Below are 18,833 nucleotides of genomic sequence, written 5' to 3' on the forward strand. Positions count from 1 at the left end.
AATCATAGCTCAATGTCATAAAAACACTAACATCAGATGGAATTACAGAAACTGCATTATTTTATATGTCAGGTCTGCCCTTATACAGTATATTGCATTGATCATAGATTGTTTTGCACTGCAGTTTCTTTTGAAGACTCTCTATATTTGCTCTATATTTGTTTTATTTGGGTTTAGTAAATGTGTGCATGTTGTAGTTTTTGCAGCAGAAATCCAAAACAAAAAAAATAATTACCCTTCTTAGAGTAGCTTTATAGAATATATGGTTTATGAAAAAAAGAAGACAGAGACAGAATTGCTGCAGTAACGGCTTTATTTGCAACAGGACATTTCTCCAAGAAAACAAAAATATGCAATTTAGCCATTTACAGTATTACTGTATGTGTAAATACAAAATATCTTCTAATATGCCCGGTCTTCTACATTTGTCCACATGTTCTCACACCTGATATCTTCTCTGGCAAGGCATCGTGGGAAGAATTTTTTTGGCATGCCTTATCCACCCCTGGCAGTGTTCAGCTGTGATGTCTTGGCATGCAGCATCAATTGCATCCAGGAGGGACATTTGGTCCTGTGGATGATGGTCAAAAACCTTCCATCTCCAGGCTGAGAAAACTCCTCAATGGGGTTGAGGAAAGGGGAGTAATGGGCAAGGAAAAGGGACATCATCCTCTGATGGGCATCAAACCAGGCTGCCAGTGCACAGGAATGGCGGAATACCACATTGTCCCATATTTGCATAACTTCAATCAGCTGTTTCTTGTATTGACGAGGCTCACTCACCGAGTACTGTTATCAGAATGCTTCTTTTCTGTTCAATAACTCAGTGTTGAACTTGGCTTACTGCAGCTTTATACTGCCATCTAGTGGCCCAGTTAGCATGGAACACATATCAATACATTTCTCAGTAGCAATGGAATAAAATACTGGGGATATACTTGTGTTTCAGTTCACAATATGAACAGCTGTTCAGTTTGACTTTAGCCTATAAGTTAGGTTTAGAACATGATGTTATCTGTTCCGACATACAGTGTGAAAGCATTGGTAAATTTGGCCGTAAAATTCCATTGTTTTGGTCTTGTTTGAGCTTGTGTGTAAAAGAAGTTCAAGCATTTTAAATGTGTTAACTGTGTGCAACTGTGTGTCAAAGCAACGAGAAATGTGTTAATTGTATAGCCTACACGGACGGATGTTGTGCTAACTGTGTTAAGAGTTTAGGAAAATTGTTAAAAGTATTGAAAAAATTGTCATAGCAATTGTAAAAAACTAACTTCAGTTCCTTCAGTGTTACGTGTTACAGTCTCCATTGTATCCATTAGTAAAGTTTTTTTTGAGGATTACTGTGTAGAATGTTGAGCTGTTAATACAAATTAAATTGAAAGAATGTTTCAGGAACATCATACTAACCGTAAAAAAATTGACATTTTAAAGTTCCCATAACTAAACTGAACATTTGGAAAACGTTCATGGAACAAAAATTTGTTAGCTGGGAAGTAACTTTGCAACTACATGTCAACATATTATACTAACCCTAACCCCAACAGACTAGCGGCAGCCGGTAACCGCTAAGAGGCTGAGTAGAGGGAGTAAAAGTTGACACGTTTCCACTGCAGCTCCAGGTGGTTTATTGTAACATTGAAACGAACAGCAACATGATGAATGATGACAGTAAAATAACCAAAAAAGCAATGAAATGAAATGAAAACGGTCAACAGAAAGTGAGCATCCCAGCTACTCACCCCCTTCCTACTTGCTAACCACACACAAACAGGTAATATGCACCTATACCAAGTGGCGAAACAAACTGAAAGTACAAATTTCAAAATAAAAGACATCAACCCAAACCTGACACATACACTCCATCCCCTGATTATTACACCTCAAAACTGTAATAATCATAACAATACAACACAATCACGCAAGTTATACATCACTGAATATTTACCTGCATACATAGAAATCGCTAAATCTTATTTCACAAATAAAAAGTGTATACACAAATATGTGTGTGTATGTGTGTAAATGTCCAATTCTTCAATGTGTGAACAGTGTCCGTAATCAACTGAAGTAAACATGTCAATCAAACAGTCTTTAGTCAAAGTCTTCAGTAAGTCATTCGAGAGCTCTCATAAGTTAGTCAGTCAGTTAATCAGTCGGTCATAGAATAGTTAAAAGTCCTCCGTTTCAAGAAGGCAAACTTTAGTAATGGGTCTGGTTAAGCAGGAACTCTTTGATTCTTACTTGATGTGTCAATCCCCTTTATCCTGTGTGATCTGAATAATCTTGCCCATTATCCATGAACTCCTTGGAGCTGTATCATCCACTACAAGCACAATATCTCCCACTTCAAAATTGCGTTTCTTCACCAGCCACTTCTGGTGTTCTTGTAGTTGAAGTAGGTACTCCCCGATCCATCACTTCCAAAATAGATCTGCCATGTATTGGACCTGTCGCCAACGTCGTCGTGAATACGGCACGCCATCCCTTTTAAACAGTCCAGGTGGTAAAGACGGCTGTGTTTTCAAGAGGAGGAGATAGTTAGGAGTAAGAGCTTCCAAATCATTAACATCCATAGATGCTCTGGATATTGGATGATTATTAAAGACTGATTCAACTTCACAAAGAAGTATCTGTTTAGACAATGGCCGCCTCTGCGACCTTAGTAAAGACTCGGGGCGACAGGGCTAGCCCGAAGGGTTGGACATTGTACTGATACGCTCGACCCTTGAATGTGAAGCGCAGGAATGGCCTGTGTCCAAACTTTGCCCCTCCTCGTCCAAACTTTGTCCTTTAAGGATAGAATTTAAAATCTTTCTTACGGACCTTATAGGCCGTTCCCAAATTCCTCCAAAGTACGAACCAGCCAAGGGATTAAATTTCCACTTAATTTCATTTTGAAGCATGAAATGAATTGATCTGATTATGATTCCAGTTTTTCATAGCCTCCTGCAGTTCACGTTGGGCACCAACAAAGTTTGTACCATTGTCTAAACGGATCTCGACAACTTTTCCTCGATGTGCAATAAATCTTCTTAATGCATGGATGAAAGAGTCCGACTGTGCGTACAATGAAGTACGGGCTGTAGAAGCCGGTCTTCATATCGGCTGGAGAAACCGGCTCTATCGCATCCTTCGCCAGTAGGACTGTGATCTCTGCACACATGACAGGGGCACGTTTGATCAGCACCTAAGTGTGACTTTGAACAACAGGAACAAAACTGTAATAGGAAAAAAAAAAAAAAGATTTTATCAGGTTAACGGCCCTGGGAGAATTAAACCTCCTCAAAGAAATCTATAAAAACAAACCGTCACAATAAATAATAGTTCATATCTTCGATGGACTAAATTAATTCAGACACACCGATCTTTCTGCAAACGTTTGTTTGTATGTAACTTCATTCATTAATACCAAAATGACGATTAAGTTCATTTGTTTACACTGTAATGTTACACGAGTGACGCGACGCGCCAAACTACTGACTGAGTTCTGGACGCGCGCGATTATCATATTATATTCAGCATAACGGCTCTCCGTTTATTATAATACAAGAGTTTAGAGAGAGGCTTTCTGCCCGTATGAACGGAACCCGTCTCACCGTATTTGTTGGGTTCTCTGCTGTACTGGAGGATGGGCACCGACCCCCGCCGCTCCGCGCGCTCGCCCTCACCGACACCGGCGTCAAACACCGTGTCTCCGTCCGTTTCGTCTCCAAGCGCGCTCTCATGCGCGGCCACCGGCACGACCCTGAACCTCTCGCTCATGTTGGCCGTCCGTGAATCGGACCTGTCCGGTGTCTGATAAACTTCAGGGATGAGACAGCTTACGCCCGTGATTCATAGCCGGTAATCTGACAGTTTTTGAGGGCGCGCGCACAGAGGCGTGAATGTGTGTGAGGCGCGTCCGTGCAGAACGCGCTGCGCTCATTGGCTGAGAGCTGAACGGGGCTTCGTGTAAATAACAGAACCATGCTGGAGATCACAGTCTCATCAGGTTTAACTTTTCAAAATTAATAAATTGCATTGTGCCATTTCAAGATCCAGTAGTTAGGCTACATAAAGTAGTCCATTGGACTAATAACATTAAAATATATTTTTAGAAAATAATCTTGTGTTTTTTTGTAAATATATTTTAATGTTATTAGTCCAATGGACTACTTCATGTAACTACTTATAGCCATGAGAGGGACACAAGACACAAGAGGGAAACAGACAGGAAACAGACAGTGGATGTTAATGAAGCCTCAGGGTCATGTTCTCTATGTTTTATATAATAGACGTCTGTCAGATATAAACTCATATTCACATGAGCCTGAGGCTTCATTATCATCCACTGTGTGTTTCCCTCTTGTGTCGTGTGTTTTCTCATAGATACGGATGAGTAACTCATATGAGGAGTTTCCAAACCTACAGCCGCTCTTCACACACAACATGAGAAAGAGCGGCTGTTACTGATGAGACTGATGATCAGGCTTTGAGTCACAGAGAGAGTATTTATTTCCACAATATCACATGAAATAAAGACTCCACTTATTTAAAATAACATATTAAATGCAGCATATCTGTGTTACTTTATCTCATCCGGGTCTGTTTTGAATCTCTTCATCCATAAGATTAAATGAAGCCAAATTTTATCATGGTTCTGTCAGCTGGAAAAAACAGGCTTTTGTTCAGAATTATTAGAGCTATTAAACTTTGGTTTGATTTGAGACATGAATCCCACACAGATCAAATGACTGGATGATCTGGGTCTTGTTGTGCCCTCATATATGTTTAGTTGTTAGCATGTTTTCTTGAGTTGTGTCAGTTCAGTCCTCAGCATTTACTGTTCCAGTCTCTCAGGCTTTGTTTCAGCTGCTGTGGGTTATTTTAAGAGATGGACAAAGTGGGACGAGATGATTCACATACTATTGACCAACACAACACACACTAGTGGAGATGAGACACGCTATTCTGACATGAAATGACACACAATTACTGATTAACCTCAAACAAATATAAATAAAACACTAAACCTAAAATTAGATATAATGAAGATTTATTATTATTTTATAAAATCTAGGTTTATGACAGGACTGGATTGTGAAAATGTTCACAAGAAGACATATATAACATAAACATATACATTCATAACTCTTTGGGCTCCTCATTTCTTCATTGGCAGAACTCTTTGGAAAACCTGTAGGAATCTTTACAGAAAGAGCAGTTCTCTGGATTTACCATGAGTACATCAGACTAGAGACTGATCCAAAATAAATAAATTTTTTATCCATATTTATTTTAATCTTTGTTCTTTTTTTCTTTCTTTCTTTTTTTTTTTTTGTTTGTTTGTTTGTTTGTTGTTCAACATGATCTGTACATTCAGTAAATTTTTGAGGTTGGATGTCAGATTCATTCAAATCCAAAGTATAGTTGAAGATGTAGTGAACATATAATTAAACAGTACTGTAGGGAAAACTTTTTAGTTGTTTAGTTGTTTAAAATGGTAATATTCTTTTTAAACTTAATACTTTCTTTAATTTTTAATTTGTCTGATTACAGTAGGATTGTACAAATTTCAAATTATGGCAGTTTCTCTGAAAACCATATTTAATGTTGTATGAGGTTATGATCGTATTGTTTTTTAATCTCTCAGTGTGTAATGTGTGTTCAGAGTGTCTGTTTGGATGATTTTGAGAGCCATTTGAAGCCAAAGTTTGAATCAGATTAACAATAATGTAGTTTTGAATAAAGTGTTTGGTCAATTATTTTAGTGGTTTTGAATTTGCAGTTATACTGTAGCTTTAAGAAATGTGCTAAAATCTTCAGGAAGGGTGTCTCAGCAATTAAACACAAATAAACATAAAAAAATCTGCACCAGAACTAATTAAATAAATGTATTAATAATGAGATAAATGTGATACAAGTGAAAGCATTTCATATTCTTTCTGTTCTATTTGTATTATAAGACTAATGTTAGCACCATTTCAAAGACAATCAATGAAGCAATAAACATGTGAGCCTCAAACATGTCATATAAATCCAGATTTATAGTCCAGTAAAGTTTTTATTAAAGTCATAATACAACTGTCTCTCACTATATCTCATGAAGGATGATACTCATAATTGTCTCATATGGCCTCTAGGTGGCAGAGCTTAGTAATACAACTAGTTCTACAGCCACTGTGACGGTTTTAATGCACATCATTTTCCTTAAAATTCTATCAATTGTTGATTTTACAATATAATAATGTTGTCTTGATTTACAACAGTATCTTACTGCAGAAACTCTTTGCATTGCTGTTGTCAATTTCAAAGAGCAAGAAATTACAATTATCAATAGTATTTCTGACATTTGCTAATTTAGCAGATGCTGTTTATTCTAAGCAACTTACAAATGAGAAATACATGCATTTCACATCATCCTTTATATATATATAAATATAAAAACAAGCTGGCTGGTTTATGCTAGTGTGGTTTTGGTGAGAACCAGCATTGACCTTTTCACATTTAAAACTTAACTTGTGACCACAGAGGTTAAGTTGCAGTTAAAAATACTTCTAATGAATTATTTTTTTTATGAATCTTAGTACTCTATCTTTTCCTTCTCCATCTCTCTTCTTGATGTTTTTCAGTATTTCAGCTTTTTCAGGCTCATTTATTTCCTTCAGTTTCTCAATCAGAGCATCAATGTGCTGAAGTGTGAACAGTGAATTAGTGTTGAGTGCAATCATCTCCAGAGTATCCACACAGTGAAAAGCTTCATTCACCAGCTTTATTTTCTCTCTCTCTAATTCTTGCAGTTCTTCTTCCAGATTCTTGACAAAAGACTCACCGTCCCTAACTTTAATTATATTATCATCATATTCCTTCTTTAAATCTTCATATGTCCTCTTCTCCTTCTTTGTCTTTGTGACATATATTTTTGCTTCTTTGACGTGCTTGCTGGAGTGGCATTTATTTCTGCACACTGTACAGTGATTATCTTTCATCACACTCTGAAACTGCCAAAATTTCATCCAATTATCATTTGGAAACTGACAGTTCTCCTCACAGACGCTGCAGCAGATCGCCTCATAGGCTTTAGAGCGATCAATATCAACCTTCTCTTTGTAGAGCACTTCAACTTCATACTCAAAGTTCTTATTTTCTTCAACAACTTTCTTGTTCTGCTCCAGAGCATCTTGAGTTTGTTTCAGCTCATTTTGCTTTAGTTCTGTCAGTTGAACTCGTGACTGTAGATTAGAGATATCTGCCTCCAACTGTTTCCGTTTCTGCAACACATCTCGAGTCATCTTCAGGGATTTTGGTTGTTTTGTGTCAAGAAACTTGAACAATCCTTCCATTCCTATAAAACTGAGATTCCATGATTGTTCCTGGACCATCTGGTATTGTGGGTGATATGTATCTTCTTGACGGTTGTCAAACTGGAAAAACACAGGCTGATTCTCGTCATTCACTGCACACTTGAAGTTTGCCTCTTTAACAGCCGTCAGGGCATTTTTAGGGTGAGCTCCACGAGAGTATGTGAAGAGCAAGACAATGTTTTCAGCGATATCTCTTCCAAATAAAGACTGAACAGCATCAAATATGTATATTTGTCTGTCAGAGAGACGATTCTGTGTTGCTTTAATCACCAGACACACTGCATCTACTTCATGAATCCCTTCTGCAGATTTACTTAGACTAAGCAAACTCTCAGCGATCTGTTTATCAAGATCAACTCCACGAGTGTCTCCAAATCCTGGTGTGTCGATGATTGTTAGATCAGTTTGACTCTCTTCTAGATAAAACCCATAAACAGTGATGCTGGAGGTCTGAGTGTGAGCTGATGTTCGGTCACTCTGATCATCTGTGATCTCAAACCAAACCTTGTCTTCTCTCTGAACACCCAACATGTAGTTGATCATCGCATTGATTAGGGTTGTTTTTCCTGTTCCTGTTTCTCCCACCATCAGAATGGTTTTATGGGATTTGGTTTTGTCTCTCTCTCCAAAGGTCATTTTTCTATATAGTTCAGATTGTTCAATATTGTCTGTCTTTTTATGCAGACGATATCGAGCAGGATTTCCATCTTTGATTAAGATGCTTTTCTTGATGAGATTATTTATGTCCTGTATGTAAAACACAAAAACACAATAACAATAAAGATGGTGATGCATAAATGTTCTACAATGTAATATTTGAAATCATCATCATATTATAAAACATCCCTGATTTAATAAAGGCCCTTTCACACTAGCTCAAGCAAGAAAAGGTAAGCATTATACATTTATTATTTGTCATTTCCCCTCATATGCTAAATGCCAGATTAGAATTGATGTACTGTTTTCTGTTTACTCTTGTTTTTCATTTGCATCCCACACGTCTTCTGTGAGGCGAGGTTACCTGGTTCCCTACAGTAGCAACCTAAAATTGCCCTTTAATGAGATGCTATCAGCAATGCTTTACATGTGAACATCAGGGATCTCATTTACAGTATAAAACTGTGCGTAGGATCCTTACTAAAAGTGTACGTGCGCCCGAAAGCCAAAAATGTTGTACGACAGAACCTGCGCAGAATTCACTTTATAAATCCCAGTCAGCGGAAGATTGTGCGCACATGTGCGTCTCCTCCCCCGAAATAACCATATATACATAGAACCATATAGAGCTTACAACGCCTAGTTTTACTATACATATCCTCATCTGCATATATCTGCATATGCATATTCATCCACGTGATAACATGTTTAACGGTACAAGACATTTGGAAAACATGAGAATGTGCCCTCACATTACATTGCATACATAAAAATCATTTAGTAGCCTATCCTTGCCTTGTTTTTGAATAAATAAATCAAATAGTAGGCTATAAAATACATTTCAGAGAAAGATTTTCTCAATCATTTCCACTGGCCAAATAGTATTTTTAATTGATTTATATTTTTAATGGAAACAGATAGGCCTTGTTGTGCATTATTTGCACAAAAATATTTTCTCAGACAATCTGCTATTATCGTGATAAGCAATTCTCTCTGTAGTTCAAACATTAAAACACAGCACAGGAAAAGTTTTCAAAAGCATCGCATCCACTAAAAATATTTCTATTTATTGAATATAAAACATGTTGTAAATTCTCAGTAATGATTTCATGTAATTTAAGTGTTTAACTCCATTAATGAGAATGGCAAATTGAATCTAAATGTTTATATCAGAAGTAAAACATATAAATCATTATTTTGTTTATTTAAACTGTTATGAACACTTTATTTATGATTAGGACTCATGAAGATTTACAGTTTTACTTCATCTGCCGTTAGATAGGCTTTAAAGCCTATGCGTCAGTTTCACTAACGGCCCAACGCGCTCATTTAAGAAGGGATGGATTTTTTCTTCAAGTGATAGGCTTGGTGAGTAAATGTCTAAAAGTGACCAAGAAGACATTTAACTCCAGCTAACCATCGTCAAACTGCTCCATCTCCAAAACGTTCGTTCATATGGGTCAGAGTTTGTGTGCAGGTGCGCAAATGTTCCCGCCATGTTTGTCTTTATAAATCACAACTTATGCGTCAGAAGTGGCGTACACCTCTTTCAGGGCCTGTTTTGTGCGTACGCAACGGTTATAAATGAGGCCCCAGAACAGTGATTGTGTTGGAGGGTACAAGTCATGTAAAAACACCTCAAGATTAGAATAAAAGTGTTTAATGATGTAAAAATAAATTCTATAGCTGATATTTCATGAATGTTCATCATACCTTTGTGATAACTTTTGTGACATCAGATTCAGCGGTGTAGTCGAGTTTTCCCAACGCTGCACATTTAATATTGTACTCAGTATCTGTTCTGAGATCAGTCAGAGTAACTGTATTCTGGTTCTTTGACACAGTTTGAGATCTCCAGTCTTTCTCTTCCTTCGTTTTGTACAGTAATCTGATCTCCTCTGTAGCAGGACCCGGTGGAGACACTTTCAGAACCACTTGTCTGTATCTGACATCTTTAATTATCGGACAGCCTGGTTTTGATGGAGGAGTGAAGAAAACAGCTTCATTAGATTCATTTTTATACAGAAGAATGCAGGAACCTGGATGCTTTTCATGGTATTTTATGGAAACCATAAATTTACTGCTTTTACTGCTATATGACGTCATCATCTCTTTAAATATGTTCAAATGTTCTTTCATTTTCTCCCTGATGCTTCCAGTGAGCCACGATTGAGACGCCACATCAGGTTTCTTCTGTGAGTTTCTCATCATTTGAGGATTCATGTAATTTTCCTGCTCATTAAGCAACTCATCTGGCAGCTCAAGAGAACTGAAAGTGTAACAAAACACATTCTCCACCTGAATATCAGACAAATACGAGTCCAAGCTTGTGTTCACTTCAGCTCCAAAGTCCATTAACTGTTGAAGAAACTCATTAACGGTGTTTAATTCTTCTTCTTTCACTGTGATCCACTCTATCAGACTCTTTTCATTGAATGGAGACTCATCATGAGCTTGAAGAAGATCCATCAGAGCACGAGACTCTTTCTCACAGGCTTTCACTGACTGGATCACAGATTTAATTCGGTCACTGAAATCTTGTCTGTACGTTTGGCAGTTTTGCAGCATATCATGTATTTTCTTATGAAGTGCACTAAAAGTTGTTTCCTTGATGTTTTCCAAAAGTAAATTGCACTTGTTTTCTGTCCAACTGAGACTTTTGATAGCAGACTCTTTGGCCTTGATGAGATCCTGGTTTATGACTGTGAGACGCGTCACATCACTCTCTACGGTGTAGTCGAGTTTTCCCACCGCTGCACATTTAATATTGTACTCAGTGTCTGGTCTGAGATCAGTCAGAGTAACTGTATTCTGGTTCTTTGACACAGTTTGAGATCTCCAGTCTTTCTCTTCCTTCATTTTGTATAGTAATTTGAGCTCCTCTGTATCAGGACCCGTTGGAGACACTTTCAGGACCACTTGTCTATATCTGACATCTTCAATGATCGGACAGCCTGGTTTTGATAGAGAAGTGAAGCAAACAGCTTCATTAGATCCATTTTCATACAGAAGAATGCAGGAACCTGGATTATTTTCCATTTCTTTTGATGCAACAATAAATTTGACTGATTTGCTGTTTTTTAAATCAATCAAATGTTTAAATACTCTCAGGTTGTTCCTCATAGTATTGTGGATGTCAGGCGTGAGCCAAGTCTTGTGTTCAGATTCAGAGCTTTTCTCATTTTTTCCTTTCGTTGAAGAACTCAGGAAGGCCTTTTGTTTAGAAAGCAGAACATCTGTCCAGCTCAATGATGTGAAAGTGTAGCTGACTAAATGTTTAACTTCCAGATTCATTAAATTTTTATTGAGGTTGTTTTCTACCGTTGCTCCTGAGTCATTAAGTTGTGTGAGCAATGCTTTAATAATGTCAGATTCTTCCTCTTTCTCTTTCAGCCATTGTTCAAGAGCGCTTCTTTCAAATGGAGATTCCTCATGATCTTGTAGAAGATCGATCAATGCTGTGTCCTCTATGAATTTTCCACGGATCTTTGGTAAGAGAGAGCCGAGTTTCTTCATGAGACTCAATCTGCACTGGTAGCAGTTTTTCTTCATGTCATTGATTTTGTCATGAAATGCAGTAAATGTTGAAGCTGGCGTGTCTATCAGAAGATCACTGCATTTCATCTCAGTCGTACTCAAACTCTCAATTACAGAGTCAACATCTGAGCTTAAACCTGTGCTGATTTCATGTTGAAACTTTACTATTTTTGAGAAACGTTTGTCCAAAGGATAAAGCCAAACTCTCAGAGGAACCGCAAGCTCTTTGTTTTCTCCCAGCAGTTTTGGAAGATCTTCAAAAACCTTCATAGCATCTTCAAAAGTGGTCGGGTTACGTGATAGCTGGAAGTCGCCATAAAATGTACAACTGAATTTTCGTGCAGCGGTCTTCTGATTGTCATTCAGATTAATGTTTGCACCGGCTGAAATGCCTTTTAGCTGCTCTAATGCAGCTTCTATTTCTCCTGCTATCACTCTCTTGTCTTCATCAGATGAAACTTCTCTATCAAAAACAAAGCAGGCATCTGCTCCGTACAGCACTGCGGTCACTACATGTGTGGCAACGTCATCGTCATAGTGAGCCGTGTCTCCAGCAAAGTGGTTCATGATCAGTTCTTCAAACTTAGTGGTTGAATGATAATGTAATGTCAGTCTCTGTTGATTGAATGATTTCTTTGTGTCCTTGAGAAACTTGGCAGCTCCAGTTACATTGAGGAGTCCTCCTAAAACACTCAGTTTCAGACTACCATCAATATTCAGCAATCTAGACTTTTCCTCAATCGAGTCTGAAGCGGTGACTGTGAAAACTGTATTGATTTGGGGTTTCTCGCCTATATTCTCCTTCAGCTGCTCTTTACTCCAAAGTCTGATTCCTGAAATGGAGAATTTTTATTTATGTCTAAATACTGTATTCATTAAACAGTAATTTAATCAGCCTCTTTGCAAAACGCAACTTGCATTTTCTCCCAGTAGAACAACACCACATTATTTTTGTGTTTCTTGTCACCATTGACCATTCTCTTACATTTAATTTTATATTTAATGTACCGGTATTTAAATAAATTTCTCTGAGCAAGTGTATCACTAAATATAAACACTGGCGGACTATCACATCAATAATGCTAACCATCATGATACAGAGCTACCAACACTCATCCTGTAACAAATCCTTCCCTCGTACCTTAAAAAAAAAATTGTCCAGAAAGATTATTTCATTTCATTTTGATAATATTTATTTTATTTTTAAATGCAATTTATTGTTTTTTTTTTATTTACCTTTAAATTACTAGATTTTATAATTAAATGAAAAAAAAATCAAATGTATGCACATTCTTCACATTTAACTCAACATTTTAACTCAACATTTCATGTATAACGCCCGTTTCACACATACTCCGTGTGCAGTGCGTGTGTGGTGCGTGTTGCAGTGCGTATGCAGTGCAGGAGCAGCACGCGCAATAGTGCTTATATGCTGCGTTTGCAGTGCGTAACTGATCCGCTGCTGTAGGCTATAGGCCTACCACAAATACATACTCACAATTTGTATTTCAAATCAAGAAGTTATCAGCAACTTTTATTTAAAAAAAGTTTTTTTGTCAGCATTGCGATTCTCTTTGTACACATATACTCTTTAATAGATGTATTCACGTTTAAACACAATTTAAACAACATATTATTAAATGCATTACTTCTATATAATTCTATATTAAGTTGCTCAAGCAAGTGGTAAAATATTTTACCATGTACTTATATTAAAATCGCATAGCCTACATTTTAAATTAAAACTTAAAATTGACAAAAACAGCCAACTCATACCCTTTCCTTGCATAATTTAAATCTTTATATAATAATTATTGCATGTCACAAAGAACTTGTTTTTCCACCTCCACGAATGAGACGAGTGTTGTTCATTATGTCGCCTTGTTGAAGTAAATTGTATTTTCCATTGATTTACCCCGGTCTTAACGTCTCAGCATTGCGATTCTCTTTGTACATACACTCTAACGTATGCACGTTTAAACACAATTTAAACAACGGCAGCCTATTATTCAATGCATAGCCTACTTCTACTTATATTAAGTTGCTCAAGCAAGTGATAAAATTTAACCATGTAGCCTACATATTAAATCGCAAACATTTTAAATTAAAACTTAAAATTGACAAAAACAGCCCACTCGCATGCCTTTTCTTTAAATTTTAATACAATAAATCTTGCATGTCACAAAGAACTTGTTTTTTTTTTTACCTCCATGAGACAAGTGTTGTTTATGTCGCCTTGTTGAGGTAAATTGTAGCTTTCCTTGCTTTACCCCGGTCTTGTGAAAAAAGTAGTATTTAATTATATACATTTATGTTAAGATTACTACATTTTATTTCATTAATCGCATTTATGGTGAAATTTCTACATTTTCAGGTCAATCTGTGTTCATTTTGACCACGAAACATGCGCTGTCCCTTTAATTCAGCGTTTGCAGCACAGCAGAAATAGACTCGGTGTGGAAACGATCTCTGCACTGCTGTATACGCACCGCAACTGGAACGGATCGACGGACTGCAACCGCGTGCAGTGTGAAAGCTCTAACCTGTTAACATGGGTACGGAAAAAAATACGCACCGCATACGCACTGCAAACGGAGTATGTGTGAAACGGGCGTAACCCTGTTAAAGGTAGGGTAGGTAGGATTTGTCTTAAAAAACTTATTTTCCAAATTTGTTTAAACTTTATTTATACATCAATACATAATTAAAATGTAAGTATTCTGAAAAAGAAAGTATAAAAATCGAGTGTCTGTAGACCTCTCACGACTGTTTTAAAGACAGCTCATTATTTCCATTCACTCCACCCCCTCCCTTCTGGGCTCCTTACAAAGCCACGCCCCCAAAACACATGAACGCGCGACTCCGACCGCTGAGCTGAAGACCCATTATTTACCTGAGACAAGCAGAGAGGAAGGAGCACAGTGCATGTAGTGACATCATGTCAGAATCACATGTAATAAAAAAATCTAATGCTAATTGCTTATGAATATAAACGAATAAGATGTATTTTAGTACTCACTATCAACCTAACATATTGATATTGGTAAAGTTTAAATTTAAAATATATATTTTTTGATTCGCTAACGAGCTAGTTATATAAGCTAAAAACAGGTTGCATTGATACACTTTTTTACATTACCATCAGTTACATTGTGATGAAGATGAATTTCGTGTAAGATTCATAACATATACAGTATGGTGTTCTGCATGTAGGGGTGGGAGATATTGACAAAAATGAATATCTCGATATTCTTTTCCAATATCTAGATATCGATATTCAGGCGATATTTTTGCCACCCTTCAAAGAAATGTGTGCAAACTGGCAAAGAAGGTCCAGTTGGTCTTTTGACTTGCTGCATTTGACCTATATCATTGTAGGCTATAGAAAAAAACAATAAAGGAGCTAACTAAACAGAATCTTTGGCAGCCCCTACTTTTTCCACTTACAAAAAAAAAAAAAAACTTAACTAGGCACTTCTTGCAACAGTGATTATTAAATCAGATCAATTCAAAGTAAAAAAAAAAACATTTTCAAAATGGTATAAATCCATCCATTTTTTCCCCAAAACGCTATAAATCCATAATTTTTTTTTTTTCAAAAATGTATGGTTTGTCTTTTTAAAAACGTCTTTTGTCTTTTATTTTTCGTGTTTGAATTTATGAGGAAAAAACAATATTACGTGACAGTTCTCCATTATGGACGCCAGCGCTCTGAAAGCGGCACTTAGACTTTCAAACTTTCACAGAGACCTCAAAACAGAAAGCACAAAGCCTTTCTTTAAAACGAATTTTGTTTTGTATTAATTGTATCTTAATTTTAATATTTTTTTCATTAACCATTTTCCTGGATTAAATACATAAAAATAAATATAGGCTATCAATCACAACATAAGGTGATTGAACTGGAGATTATATCATCATGAACCGAACAGTAGCCTCGCCTCACAGGCCTAAAAAATGTGAAATATATTTACAGAAAGCTGGTTCTAAACAAAACCATCCAAAACAAAATAAAACTATGTAGCCTAATAAATGTGCATTTCTCCGGTGCGTTCACTATAGCCTACTGTGAAGATCGCGAGTCTATCGTCAACTTCATCTTTGCAGCCGACACAGAAATTAATAAACAATTAAAATGTCTTATTGCAATATTTTACATATTCATAATCATTACTTTTGCTGGATCTTTGAGGCAGCTTTTTAGGTTTATGGCGTTTTGGAAAAGAGCTCTTCACGTACAAACACCACCGTTTCACCAAGGCACAGCGGCCCTTCAGCACATAAGAACAAAAAGAGAAAAAGCACAGACTTACTAATTACGAAACTTTGATGTGGTTGAACAGGTGAAACAGTCACAAATTCCTTTGCAACTCAAACCTTCTCAGTACGAGTTATGAAGAAAGAGAACAGCATTACAGTTTTCAGCGCGTCCTCCTTTGATTGCTGTGTTGTGACTGGAAAAGTGCGTGCAGGAGCACATGCGCAAAACGTAGGTTTGTAAAATAAAAATAATTTTAGGGCGAAGCAGAGAAGGTCGTGCTCAAGAGGCCGTGGCGTGCAACTAGGGTCCGAGGAAGTAGAGGCCGAGGACGGGGTGGTCGCTGGAAAGCCACGACGATATTGACACGCGTTTTATTTCTTTGTTTATCCAAAGACTTTTTGTTCATTACCTTTTCTTGTACTGTCTTCTTTTTTTGCCTTGTTTGCCTTCACTAACTGCATGCTGGTAATGTGAATTTTGATTGCTCTTTCTCTGCCATTGTGTGTTTGTAGGGCTATCTGACGCGTGGCTCTAAACAAATACACTTCCAGTCCAGTAATGCATTTATCTTCATTATTTGTCTCAGTTCTGATGCTCAAACACATTGCAATCACCAGTTAACATGTCCTTATATGATCCTAACACGGTCAAAAAGTGTTTGCTCCCTCATTCATTACACCTAACGTCTCTCGCTCTCTGATTACCAATATACCCATACTCCACCCAGTGTTCTCCAGTGGAACTACAACAGACATTTAAATAGAGCATAATGGCTCTTACAATGATATTTCCATAGACAGTATAAGAAAGGATATTTCATGACTCTTGCCACTAGATGGCCTTATAGCTCTATATGGAGCAAACGAGCTGTTCCTCTGGGTCCTAAAGTCAGTTCAGTATGCATTCAGATACACATGTAGAAATTATAGAATACTATTATTTTGGAAAAGCATTTTTAGTTTGAATTTAGAGTATTTTTAGGTTTTTCTATGTATCCTGAAGCATTCCTCACATTCTATTCATTCCCAAAGAGGTCAAATTGACCCATGAGGGAAGGATTTGTTACTTTTTTTTTGTTTTGTTTTTTTTTGTTTAGTACAACCACATAAACTCCTTGAATCAAGTACATTTTTTGTATCCTAAGGTCTTGGACCACTCTGATGAACACTGCATTTTTTAATAAAAATTAAAAAAAAAAAATTAATTAGTTTCAGGTCAAAATGACCTGAGAGAAGGATGAGAAACAATTCAAAGTAGAGTAAATAAACAAAATAAATGATTAATGAAAATAAAATCAGAAATACTGAAAAATACACAATACAATTAATAAAAAAATCTAAATATATCACATAGGATGTCTGATAAAATAGTCATATATTTGATATGGGGATTTAAAGGTAAGATGTTAATAGATACTGAGAAAGTTTTTAATTTAGGGCTTTGTATCTATTAATATTGCTAAATGATTTAGTACATTTAATACTACCCCTCATAAATAATAGATAGGCCTAAGTTATTTTACTGAAGGCTTCACAGACTTTGGTGAACAGTCGTTGATCACCTGGTACGAGAGCATCTCTCCTGCAGTCATACAGCATCCCCAGCTGGAAGGGTCTCCCTAGAGCTGCAGTCTCTATTGAATTCACTCCCACTGGATCCATGCTAGACAAAACACAGTAAAGAAGAAATCAACCAGTGAGATTACTGATAGAGGTTTGACAGATATTTTTTAAAGCTATTATTCATAGCTATCAATTCAGAAGTTGGTTCTTAAATATGAGCTTTAGCGCCATCTGGTGAGTCTATGAAAAAAGACCAGTGCCTTATAATTCCTCAGTTTTAATAAACGTTTGTATTGTAGTTGTTAAACTTTTACAGTTAGGATCATTAAGCCCGAATTCAGTCTATTTTTTAGTTAAACAAAAGGTGCATTTAAAATATATTTACATAAGCACAATTTAATGGTTTCTCTAAACGTCAAATAAACAAAATAATCAAAGACTCAATTTAGCCTACAAATATTATAAGTCTTGTTTTACCCTTTCGAAGACAGTTCAGTATCTGTTATGACTGGTTCCACACATGGGGAGTCTGGGTTACACAGCAATGTTGCTATAGGCTAAAATACAAATTAAATTATTTATTCCACAAAAGACACAAGAAGACCCAAACAAACTGTAGATGAGAGAAAGTCGCCATTTGCGTTTCCACTGAAGGACTGATACACGCAGCGCAAACTGTGATGTTTATGAAGAGAAGCACATTCATATTCAGTCAAGCATATGAAATATGCGGATGTGTCAAAATACGAGGAAGTCCAGAATCACGGAGAAGAAACAGAGGCACATTGACAAATGAAACATGAATCCACATAAATATGATGATAGTGCATTATTTGTCTGTGTTCATCAAGCAATGTCGGGTATTATTAAAGAAAAGAATGTGTTGCATTACACATTAATACCGTATATTCATAGCCTAGCTTATATTAGGCTGTAATCCACATATCGGATCGGATTTCAAACACTCGCCTGTGAGTTATGAGCTGACAAAACTGATTAAAATGTCTTAAATGTTGATGCTTACTGAAATTAAACTAATATAAAAAGGAGAAATGGCATCTGTGCTGATCCTGTCCTCTTATCGTGCATTTAGTCTTTCGTTACTGGGGTGGGTCTTAAATCAGGTGATAATTAAATTAATTTAATTTAATCTACTTACTGTTTTAGGATCTTTCCTGTTCCAGATGACTTTAAACTCTTGCAGGCAAAAATAGGGAAACACCCTCATTATCATGTGATTTAGAGGAAATATTGCTGTTTGATGGCATTTGTAGAACAATTGAATTCCTTTCCTTTTGAACACTCAGAACAGATTGATAATAAACTGAGTTGGATGTGACATTTCATTAAAGTTTTTAGATGTTCTGAAATTTTAACAGTGTGTTTGTGTATTGAAAATAACCTTTCATTGTGATATATATCTGTTGTAAAATAAAAAATAATGATTATCAGGTTATAATCCAAATCGTTGTT

General features: G+C 36.5%; 1 protein-coding gene and 1 long non-coding RNA gene across 2 annotated transcripts; both read right to left on the reverse strand.

Annotated features, from left to right (window-relative positions):
* Positions 1-295: 295 nt before the first annotated feature.
* LOC311075335 lies at positions 296-3,813 on the reverse strand. The gene is made up of 2 exons (XR_014604474.1): positions 3,597-3,813; positions 296-3,218 (listed from the first exon to the last, which is right to left on the reverse strand). It is a non-coding gene; the product is annotated as an uncharacterized lncRNA (long non-coding RNA).
* Positions 3,814-5,878: 2,065 nt separating this feature from the next.
* On the reverse strand, positions 5,879-18,555 carry LOC311075750 (uncharacterized protein). Its single transcript, XM_084103333.1, has 5 exons — positions 18,520-18,555; positions 17,838-17,917; positions 17,360-17,460; positions 9,714-12,370; positions 5,879-8,090 (listed from the first exon to the last, which is right to left on the reverse strand). Exons 3-5 carry the CDS (start codon positions 17,457-17,459, stop codon positions 6,537-6,539), a joined length of 4,311 nt encoding a protein of 1,436 aa, XP_083959459.1. The 5' UTR covers position 17,460; positions 17,838-17,917; positions 18,520-18,555; the 3' UTR covers positions 5,879-6,536.
* Positions 18,556-18,833: the final 278 nt, after the last annotated feature.

Source organism: Abramis brama (genome assembly GCF_963993115.1).
Source record: "Abramis brama genome assembly, chromosome: 24".
NCBI lineage: Eukaryota > Metazoa > Chordata > Actinopteri > Cypriniformes > Leuciscidae > Abramis > Abramis brama.